The following is a 12127-nucleotide window of genomic DNA, read 5'->3' as shown; positions in this document are numbered from 1 at the left end:
GCATTTTACTTATGTTGTTGACGTTATTGATTGGATTTTTTGTGCCGTGCTGTTCCTGAAAATCACGTTTAAGTTTCATATTGTAATCAAATTCCCCTCATTATTTCATGTAGACACTTTGATGGGTTCTTTCGCATACGTTGGTGCCATTAATAAAGCATTATATTCATATGAAATTCCCCTTTTTTTGTGTGTGTGTGTATGTGTACTACATTTCTGGATTCCCAAATAAATCATAGTACGAACCACAAAATAAAAAACACGAAAAAGAAAATCATGTAAATGTGAGAAAATTATAGATAACAGAAATGAATAGCTGATACTAATCATGAAAAAAAAATTTAAGAATTAAACGGCAGAAAAACAAATCACTGATGAAAAACAAAAATAGATACCTGGAAAGATTGTAGATGTAGAGAAACAATAGCGGAAAAAGTAAGAGATAAAAGATAAATAAATATCAGGGGGAAAAAACATTCCCAAATAAAAGTAAAACGCAACAGTCAGTATATTTTTATTTTATTTATCATGTATGTTCAGAACAAATGATCATCTTTGTCCATTTGTGCCGCCACAAAGTGAAAAGAGCAAAATCTTTTATGAATGAAAACAAAATAACCACTTGAGCGCGTCCTCTGAGAGATATAACGGCGTCACCTTTTGTCACAGTCACAACACAAACAACTGCCAAAGCCATTTATGTCACATTTCTAGTTTTAGGTACCAAAAAGAAAGCCTGGGCTTGTTACGTACAGACGTGTGGTTGAAAGGCGCTATTAGTAGGTCCTATTTCTTTTTTCCTCGTCTGCTGTGTCTGTCTTGCTTCTTCCCTGCGCTGTATAACCACTATGATGTCAATGTGCTTTTCTTTTTTCTCAAACTTTAACTCTTGTTTCGTATCCTCAATATAGCAGGCTTTTGCTTTGTGTACTAAAAAATACAAGTTCTGAGATATTTTCAATTTTGCTCATGTCATGACATAGACTTTTCGGTAAGCACTGGGGTTTTTTTGGCTTTTGTTTAAGTCGCTCAAAACAACAGGAAGTTGCTAAGACGATTGTGTTATGACCATCACATCACAGTGAACAGAAGTGGTTTTTACGCCAAGGCATATGAAAACAGCATCATCAGTGTCCAACGCAAAAGCCCTGTATCTCCACCCTCGTTTCAAAAATATTTATGGTGGGAATCGGACACTGGTATAATACAGTTGTGGTTTTCAGTCTGTTAGAAGTGGAATGAACCACCAGACCATTTTAAAAAAAATAATTATGGTTTATCTTAGTTTTTGTCCAACTCTGACATGTCGGGTTCTGAAATACCCAGTAAAACTTTTTTTAAATTTAAAGAACAGTTGGCAAGTTACAAGTTGCTGTCGAAACTAGATCTATCAAACTTCCAACAAAATAAGTCTTAAACTGGTGCTTCTTCCAAATTTCATGTAGCTGTGAAGGATTTTTCCAGTAGAACTTTTTTAAAAGATATTCCTTCAAAATTCTAAATTTTTTACACTTACGGCTTAAAACACATATTTTAGAATGAATTATTTACCGCTATTTGTCTCCATTATTGCTCGCTATTCCTCTCTGCAGAACATGAATTAAATATTACTATTACTCCCTATTGTTTTGAATACAAATACTTTATATTTCATAAATATGACAGGTCAAATATATTCCACATTATTTTCAGTCTCTATTTCCGACAAATAACAATCGATTTATTCTTTTTAAAAAGTGAACATCTAAAATAAGCAAAATCAGACAATGAAAGGCCCTTGGGCAAATTGCTGAGAACCAGTGATGGAGAGATACACATATGTGAGGCCTGGTCCCTCGTCAAAATGAGTTGCTTCTCAGATTTTAGCCCTAAGGCCTATGGACACAGATACCTCCAACTTATAGGTGAAGTTAGTATGAAATGACAAAAGATATGTTAAAATTGAAGAAAATGGCATCAGTTAAAAATTCTACAAATTTGACACATGCATCTATTTTCGGTCAATATGTCCACTGTGAGAAGTAGCTCATTTTGTCAGCACACCTCACATATATATCACAAGAGCATTCACCGAGAAATAAAAGTGGAAGACGTAAATATAGTCCCACACAAACCTTCAGATTATAGTTAAGGAAAAACACACAAAACTCCCAATACTACAGCATGAACGATTTTTAAAAAAACAAACATGTTTTCATGATGAACACAGTGAAGAATTGAGGTTGCAAGCTCGTCATACAGGAAGTTGACAGTGAACACATACTTTTCTCCATGTTACGCATGAACGCAACTTTTCAACTTTTCACTTTTAGCAAAACAATATGTGATTCTCCACTTGACAGGCAAATTGCTCATAATTATTATGAATAATATGCCTACCAGGCACAGACCTGTACATTTAACTCTTTGCTGAAATCAACAGGCTTATGACTGAACACTCAAAAACATTCAATAGTACCATAAAAACACCCTCGGTATGCACTTCACGTCATTTTCACAACAAACCACTCCTTTCAGAGCCCTGCAAACTTCAATAAATCTGCTAAAGTCAATAGAAAAATGAACACAATTCTGTCTGCAAACACAATGATGAGCACAACGTACAACGCAGTCTACTTAAACTGAAATCTGCAGGAACGTCTGATTTCCTTCAGTTTAGCTGTGTTTTCTGTTTAGAGAGATGGCTAAAATAGCAAAGAAAAAAAATCAGGGACTTTTTTCTTTCAATTTACCGCTATCTTTGGAATAACCGAGCTTGGTTTATAAGCGGACTCCACTGTAGTTCATTAAAAGAAAGCTGGTATCACAGGAGGAACTAATTCTATCGACTCACCTTATTTATTTAATCAAATTTGATATCTAATTAATGTTCCCCTCCAGACAGTAAACATGCTTACCCTCAAAAAGTCTTGCATGACCTGTTCAGAACAGTAACAACAAAAACATTTTTTCCTAACACTTATAAACAAGTAGACAACAAGTCACAACACAAAATCAAAATATAACAAAGGTGACACTGAGTCTAGGATTCTTTAAAAAAAACAACACAACCTAATCTTTGCAAAAGGAGTATTTTGGTATTCTAAAATGTAACCTACTTATACATAAACACAAGAGTAAGATGTACTTATACATTGATGCTGGAGCATTAACTTTTCGAAAAAATATAAATTCATTTAGGCTGGAGTGTTGATTATTCTTTGCTTTAATTTTTTTTTTAAAGAGAGATAACCACACTGAGATTCTATTATCTAATGTTACGTAATGGAGGCCGCAGAAGATCTGGAAAGTTCACATTCCCTACATTATGATTTTATTCAGTAAAGATTTTACGGCCCTCGCAACTGCATAAGGTCATATGAGCACCAAGGGGTGGATGTCAACAGAGAAATCTTTACAGGGAATCGGGCTTACTCTGCTCACCTCTCTAGCATTCCCTACATGAAACACAGGGTCTCAATACAAGTTATTAAAAACTATTGTTAGAAAGTTGGACAAACCGACTGCTTATTGTAAGTCTCCACAATGGGCCATTTTGAAACATGACATTATGACGTATGACAGAGTCTTACACTGCATGAGCAGTCCATATTAAGTTGGTCTCCTAGGATCATAAAGAATTTAGTGCTTAACTTATTTTGATTTTGCTAGAATATTCTTTTTAACCGAGCAATATTCAAACAAAAGTCTAGCAAGCTCACAACCATGAAGGTTACACCAATCAACACATAGTCAATAAGGACCATGTTCACTAAAGGGTTTTGGGTGGTTGAGAGCGCCACTAGTAGGTCTTACTTTTTTTTCTTTCTCTCTGTTGTTTCTGTGTTTCAATCTTACTTTTTTCCCCACACTAAGCAACCATTATTGTGTTATGTGCTTCCCTTACTTTACTCAAATAAACAAACGGGACCAAAATCAGCAATAGCATTAACATATCCTCCTCAAACACCTCAACTAATTAGACATCGATGCAAATTGTTGATGCTCCAAAAGCCTAGCTCATGTTTCAGACTACAATCCTTTTCTCTGAAAATAAGAATAAGAAGACCACAGAACACTCACACAACAGTCAACAAAGACCCAAGTGGCAATTTTACAATCCACAAACAATCTGTCCAGGAGCAGATTTCCCCCAAAGTCATGCTCCTGAGAATAAATTCTGAAACCTAAAACGCAATCTGAATTTAAAACTTCATTGACAAAACAAAACTAGAAACTTCACGAAAAATTCAAACACATTTTTTTTTTAATTCGCGTTATTAGAACATTGACCACGAAGGGTTAATACTGATTTAAATCAGCGTTGAGCAAAAATTAAACCCTACTCCAATTAACATGTAATCCTATCTCAACCACTATTCTATACGCAGCACAGCTCAGCTTTTGCATATAAAGAATAATATCAAAATATACTACCCAATATCAACTTCTCATTTTCTATAAAAAAATTATATGGTGATCACAGCTCAATCTAATAAGTCTATCAGTAAGAGAGGTTCAATTTGTCACAACCTCGTACAATGCACATATCGAACCATCTTATCAAAAAATATACAGACGTATCATTTAAACCAACACAGTGTCACCAAAGAAATTAACTGTACAAAAAGATGATACAGCCTAAACACACAATACGTCCATAAAAAATGGGGCTCAATCTAGATTTAAGCAAAGTAATCTAATTGAAAGCAATAATAATAATAATAATAATAATGTTAGTAGCAACAAAATAAAACATGACCTTATAATACAGAATGAGCAAAGACATATTTGTGCACACACTAGTAGCATCAAGCCTTATAAAGCAGCCATGTCAGGATAAAGCAGCCATGTCAGGAAAATTGATTTCTTACGGAGCTAGAAAAAAGCATCTGATTCTTTCTCAGTTGTCCATGTGATTTGACAACCTGTGATGGCTTATTGTGATACCTACTGAGCAGCTTGTCAAGATAAAAATGGGCAATATAAATGAAATTTATTATTATTATCAACTGATTGTGAGTTGGGCTCTAATTACGTGGGGAATTTCAGAGCTATTTTCTTAACACTGTCTTTCACTTCACTGATAGACACACTTGTGTTAATGAGGTAGAGCACAGTATTTGTGTTACCCTGCATTCAAAAAGTGTTTTTGACAAATTCAGACCTGGCACTTTGAGCTCAATGCCACCAATATGGCACAAAAAGTATCTCCCTGATCATAAAGAATAGTGCACGCCGTGATACAAACAACATAATATAGCTGCGCCTGAAGTTAATCCGTAGCAAACGTTCAACTCATTCTGTACTAGAGTAACCACATTCATAAGCGAACCTCACAAAAAAATGTCTACTTCTTAAATATCTATCTGTCAATTTAAAAAAACACATGTCACACATAGACACACACACACACAAAGTTTTTATCTTTCAATTCTAGGACTTTTCATCTTAATTATTATAATTTAGCCAAGCTGATGCTAAAGAGGTCACCTGGTAGACACACCGTTTTTCAATAGAAGAGACTGCATGATCACCGAGTTGATGTTGAGAAATATGAAAGCAACCACAAAGTTTCCCACTGCGTGAATAGCTGCATAAACCTTCAATCCAAAACTTTTCTCAATCACTGACCCACTCATAGTATCATGTCAGCAGAGATAAAAGATATCAAAAAGTTTAAAGTTTTAATACAGCGACAGGCTCCATTAGGGCAATTTCAATTCAATGATCAGTAAAACTCCTGTTACAAATACAACCTCGTCAGTCAGCCAGGAGATCCTATTACGCCAAGTACACAGACTACAAAGGATGAGGTAGACCACGCAAAACGTGGCTGAGGGAGTCAAAGGAACCCTGAGAAATGACAACTTCTCAACTGAAAGAGTTGCAGAGTTGGCCTATCATAGAAAACTGCACCGCCCCTCGACATTCAGTGGCAACAGAAGAGAAGATGAAAATGTAAAAAGTAAAAGCAATAAGTAAAAATAAACATGACAATAAGAGTAAGAGCAGAATTTCTGTTCTGCAACAGAAAGAGATATGCCAGTTCATTTGTGTAAGGGCACAAACAAGAAACATGTTGCAAACATCAAAACGAAATAATAAACAACGACAACAAAATAAAACAGTATTGACAAAACACAAATGACTTTTCTGCCTAGTTAAAAATAAAAATCTGAGGACGGCCACTGAAATGAATCCAAACTTCAGCAGCGACAGAGACTGAAAAACGCATATTTATATTATACTCGTGCATGCAATGCTGAAAAAAAAAAAGAGAAATACGACTCCAATTTCACAGACTTATTGGGTAAGGTGTTAAATAACACAACTCCCAATAAATCAAGAAGTTTATCATAGAATATGAAATGACAAACACACACAATTCTATGCAATGTTCATCTGGTCTGGTCAAGCTGTTCACAAAACTCTTAACAAAACAAAAGTAAAAACAAAAAACCAAGTTTCCATCACATAAATACATGGCACCGTGATAAGGAGTACTCACAAGAATCTCAGAGAGAAGCATTTCGTCAACAAGCTGTCCAGCTGTTCTGAGCCCAGAAAGCAAAAGTTTTCAGGAGAGAAACAACTGCATACATTATGTATATTTTCTTTCTTTTTCCATTATTCAGAATTTGAATTTCGATAATAAATCTTTTACACGTGCAACTCATATCTAAAATTAAGAAACTGCAATTTAAACAATTTTTTTTACAAATTTGGGGCTTAGTACAACTGAAGAGTTGGTCGACGATTTGATGCAGAATTTGACAAAGTCACACAGAAGAGCAATAAAGACTTTCTCAAAACTTCCCAGTGGGTGGCTTTAGGGCTCCACTGGTAGGTTCTTCTTCTTTTCTTTCTCCAATTTTAGAGACCACAAAGTGTCAAAAAAAGGTACAAAGAATAGGGCTGTAAGTTAACAAGAGATCACAGAAATATTTGAAACACCATCAGTTTTATATAAACCCACTGATCACAAGAAGTTACTTATTCATAAATACATTCAAGCTGCTACCCTCAGTTCTAAATAAAACGAGTCACATAAAGTTACAAATTCAGAAGCACAACATCCAAGCTTTCACAGTCCTCCAAATACTTAAAGACTTCATCCAATACTCTCTCAATTACAATAAAAAGATACGAGTGAATCTTTAAACTTTTTTGTTCCCAATGCATTGGATCCTTGAACATCAATGGCAGGAGAAAAAAAGAACACTGCTGTGCTATTGCTGAATTGTAGCCAATGGAGAAATCATGACAATAACAGGAATTAGGTATCGAAAATAATAAATTTCTTGAAAGCAAGTGTCACACAAAAACTGCCACACTGACAAGAGAAGGGCGGGACGAAACATGAAGTTCTTCCCCTTCTTCCTCTTACTCTTTTATTTTGTTGTTTTTCTTCCTCTTCTTTCCCCTCCTCTGTGTTTGCTAGGATGTGTTATAATAGGATATGGCAAAAAGTGAAGGTGTTCTTGTTCTTCATTATCTTCTTCTTCTTCTTCTTCTCTCTCCTTAGTTTACAAAAATTAGTTTTACAAGCAGAAAAGGGTATAATGAACAGTGAAGGACCCCCTCCTCCCCTTTGTTTGCGAAGACATGTTATAATAGGGCATGACATCATCGTCTGCTTTTTCTTCTCCTACTTCTCCTCTCAGTTTACCAAAATATGGGGCCTAATGTTATTAGAAGAAAATGGTAAGATAAAATGTGAAGTTCTTCCTCTCTCAACTCCGTCTCCCTCATCATTCCCTAAAGACAAGCCCTCTTCTTCCCCCTCCTCATTCCCTCACAACAAGTTACCTCCTCCTCCACCTCCTCCTCTCCCCCCCCCCCTTATCATTCCCTTAAAACAAGCTCTCTTCTTTCCATTCCTCCAAATTCTCCCTCCCCTCAAAACAACCTGTCCCCGTGGTTTTATACACCCCGCATAATATAGCAAAATTTGATCATTTTTTGCATAATTTCTAATTATTTTCCTAAATCATTCTTTGTTAAAATTAACAGAATCGCATAATTTAACATTTTTGGGCTCAGTTTGCAAAATTTCTGAATTTTTCTTACATAAAACGACGAGGACAGAATAACCCTTATAATCCCCTCTAAAAGTCCTGCAGCTCAGGGATGTTGTAGTACAGGTCTATGCTGCTGGGGTTGGCCAGAGCCCCTCGCTGAGGGACGTCCTTCCCCGCCACGGCCTGCTTCACAGCCACCTCCACCTTCTTGCCACTGATGGTGTACTGTCAGGGAGGGAGAACAAAAACACAACACAATTAGTTCCTCAAAAATTTTTTTATTTTAGTAGAGGTTTGTTTTATGTTTTATTAGAAGTTTTACGGCGCTCGCAACTGCATAAGGTCATATGAGCACCAAGGCGTGGATGTCAACAGAGAAGTCCTTACAGGGAATCAGACTTACTCTGCTCACCTCTCTAGCTTCAACAGCACAAAGTCTGTTTCGACTATCAAGGCACCCCGGAAATTGTGGGTCACAAGAGTGTGACAAACATATAAAAGAAGTAGAGGAAAAATGACAATAGTAAGGATTAGGAAAGAAAAAGGAGCAGTTCCCTGTAGTAGATCAGGCACAGTAATGAGCATGACACGGAGCTCGCAACTGCATAAGGTCATATGAGTACCAGAAGATTAGAGGTGTTACAAGAGAGTAACAAACATAAAAAACGAGGAGGGGAGATAAGGAACATAGACGTTTGATAGGAAAGAAGAAGTAAACAACACCAGAGCACCCGAAACACAACACGATTAGTTCATCAAAATTTGACAATTGAAAACAACAACTACCACTTGTCAGTTTGTTTGCTTTAGTAAAGACAAGTACATCGGCACAATAATGGTCATTTGGTGCTCGGAAAATGTAAGAGACAGACAGACAGTCAGAAACAACAGAGGGAAAGCAAAGAAGTGGGACCAACCAGTGGCGCCCTCCAACTACCCGTACAACAACAGCAACAACAACAATGACAACAACAACAACAACAAAAACAATAACTCACAAAAATGCCATGATAGCTGTGGGCACAAAGTAAGCAGACAGGAATGTACGCATGTACGTTTTGATGCTGTTGAACACACAAACACGCACGCACACATACATGCATGCACCCACACACAAGCACGCACGCACACATACATGCCTGCACCCATACACACAAGCACGCACGCACACACACACACAACACAAACAGCAACACCAACAACAACAACAACTCACAGGAATATCAGCAATAGGCATTATGACCGCCGGCACATGACGGGCTGACAGGTAGGTGCGTATGTGTGTCTTGATGCTGTTGACTACAGCAGCGCCAAACTCACTGCCCGGCGCCATCTTGAGGAAGAGGATGACTCGTTCTTCGATGCCGTCCTTGCTCCGCTGGCTCACGCACACGCTGTCCTGAATCTCCTTGAAGCTCTCCACTTTTAGGGAAGAAGGCGGAAGATAGACAGTTCACTTTTCCACTTTTTGCATGGTTTTTTTATCGAGGGGGGGGGGGGGTGTGCGGTGGTTTCATTTTGAGATTTTTTTGGGGTGTGTGTGAGTGTGTGTGTGTGTGTGTGAGAGTGTGTGGGGGGGGAGGTTTTTGCCTTTTTTTTTAATACAAAAAGCCCACCCACAGAGGACAACATGGGATCAGATGCTGTCCCACATTTCCTTAAAGCACTCCACTACAGAGAGAAATACCAAAAAAATTCAGTTGGTCTTTTTTCCTTTTTGTTCTTTTAAAATTAACATTAACCTGGTGTTATAGCTGTTTTATGTGTATTAAAAGATGCTGGCATAACTTATCTGCACATACAATGTTTGTGCCATTAAAACCCAAATTTCTGCACAGGAATGAACAAAAGCAATATTTTCTCCTTTTTTTTCTATTCAAATATTCATTTACGAAAATCCACAATCATAAAATCAAAACAAGTTCATTTTCTCTCACAATTCAAATTTTTTAAGTTAAAAAAAAAACCCAATGAACGGAAAATACTCAGCCACAAAAAATAAACTGAAAAACCAAGGTCATTTCGACCACTAAGATTTTTCCTCATAGTTGTTTTTTTTATAATTCTTTAGCTCATCGAGTCATTCTGTCATATTTTAAAACCATTGCCATGACACAAAAAGAAAGAAGCTCAGAGACAACACTTCACTACTCACCAACATGGTAGACTTCAGCACTGCCAAATCTCACACCATTCGGATTCAACGTGCCATCACTGAAAGAAAACCACATAGAAATGTACGCATAAGATTTTCCATTGCCCTTGTCATATCATTTATGAAGTAAGCGAAACTGGTTTTTGTTAATTCAGTTTTCATTTTAGTGACAGCTTTTGGTTGACAGGCACTCTAGTATGGTTTGCTCCTACTTTCCTGTCAAACATCTATCGTCCTTATCTCTCCTCCTCCTTTTCTTTGAATGCTACTCTCTTGTAACACCTCTAATCTTCAGCACTTATATGACCATTGTACTGCAAGTGCCACTTACAAGAGCACATAAGATCTCATGTGTTGAAGAATCAATTGTAAATTGAAATTATCAATTTCATATGTTGTGTCAAAGACAGGTCTGAATTTCGACTAGATCTAGAAATTGTCCTATAACATTAGAAATAAAGCCAACCCCCAGACTGCTGCGTGATTAAACCAAATAAGCCGGACTTATCACAAGGGTGAACAGAATAAAACCAGAACTTCCCCCAATGTGTCCTTTGTGTGACTATGCATATGAGACAGTGGAACATCACCTTTTCCACTGTACAGCCCTAAATGACATCAGAGCTACACTTCTCCCTCCGAGACCTAACTTTGACAACACACTCTACGGAACATTACAGCAACTGCAGCAAACCGGCACTTATTACTACATGGCAGGCAGGCAGGCAGAGAGACAGACAGACAGAGAGACAGAGAGACAGAGAGACAGACAGAGAGACAGACAGACAGACAGACAGACAGACAGACAGACAGACAGACAGACAGACAGAGTTGGTAAAAAAACAGACAGTGCATAAGTAAAATAAAACCCACCAGAGACAGACAAACAGACACAGAAAAAAAAGACAGAGAGAAACGACCGATAGACAGACAGCAACAAAAGAAACATTCTCAGCTCCCTTTAGTTTTAGTAGAGGCTATACGGCGCTCGCGCAACTGCATAAGGTCATAATATGAGCGCCAGAAGATTAGAGGTGTTACAAGAGAGTAACAAACACAAAAAAGAAGAAGGGGAGATAAGTACGATAGATGTCTGATAGGAAAGAAGAAGCACACCACACCAGAGCACCTGCCAACCACCCACTCTCAGCTCCCTGGGACCACTACAAGTTCAAGGCACAGTTGTGTGCTACGCTGTAGAGAAACCATGTTTAATTTGTTTAGTTTTAGTAGAGGTTTTTCGACGCTCACAACTGCATAAAACCATGTTTGCCTTCTTCGTTTTTAGTAAGAGTTTTATGGCACTTGCAACACAATAAGGTCATATAAGTGCCCAAGATTAGAGGAGTTACAAGAGAGTAACAAACACAAAAAAGAAGGAAGGGATATAAGGACGATAGATGTCTGATAGGAAAGAAGAAGCAAACCACACCAGAGCACCCGCCAACCACCCACTCACCTTCGCCCCAGCATGATCACGCCACCCGTCTCGTTGTTGATGGCACAGAAGTCACCATGGGCCCACACACCTGTGGGAGTAGGGGAGGGAGGAGGAGGAGGGAAGGAGGAAAGGGAAGGAGAAGGAGGAGGGAAGGAGGAGGAGGAGGGATGGAGGAAAGGGAAGGAGGAGAGAGAGGGAGCGATAAGAGAAAGAAGATGGTTAGAGGGAGTGAGGGAGAAGGAGACAGAAAGAGGGAGAGGGAGGAAGAGGAGAGAGTGAACAATGAGAGAAAGAGGAAGGAGAGAGGTAGTGAGGGAGAGGGAGAGAGAAAGGAGGAGAGGGAGGGAGGAGAGAGGGAACAAAAAGAGAAAGAGGGTGGAAAGAGGGAGTGAAGGAGAGAGAAAGGAGGAGGAGGCAGGAAGAGGGAGGAAGGAGGTGGAGGGAGAAAGTGGGAGGGAGAGGGAGAGAAGAAGAGGGAGAGAAGAAGAGGGAGAGAAGAAGAGGGAGAGAAGAAGAGGAGGAGTAGGG

At 38.2% G+C, this 12127-nt stretch overlaps 1 protein-coding gene across 1 annotated transcript in view; it reads right to left on the bottom strand.

Moving 5' to 3' along the window:
- Positions 1 to 503: 503 nt before the first annotated feature.
- LOC101863300 (acetoacetyl-CoA synthetase) overlaps positions 504 to 12127 on the bottom strand; it is a 36422-nt gene continuing 24798 nt past the window's right edge. Inside the window, exons 16-19 of the mRNA XM_005109573.3 lie at positions 11618 to 11687; positions 10159 to 10217; positions 9220 to 9425; positions 504 to 8228 (exon numbers count right to left, since the gene is read on the bottom strand). Of these exons, the coding sequence (XP_005109630.1) occupies positions 8091 to 8228; positions 9220 to 9425; positions 10159 to 10217; positions 11618 to 11687 (473 nt within the window). The 3' untranslated portion in view covers positions 504 to 8090. The remainder of the gene's footprint in view (positions 8229 to 9219; positions 9426 to 10158; positions 10218 to 11617; positions 11688 to 12127) is intronic.

The sequence above is a fragment of the Aplysia californica genome, unplaced genomic scaffold, assembly GCF_000002075.1.
Source record: "Aplysia californica isolate F4 #8 unplaced genomic scaffold, AplCal3.0 scaffold00792, whole genome shotgun sequence".
Lineage (NCBI taxonomy): Eukaryota > Metazoa > Mollusca > Gastropoda > Aplysiida > Aplysiidae > Aplysia > Aplysia californica.
Note: the sequence above shows the minus strand (reverse complement) of the source record. Positions and strands in the feature narration are given on the sequence as shown.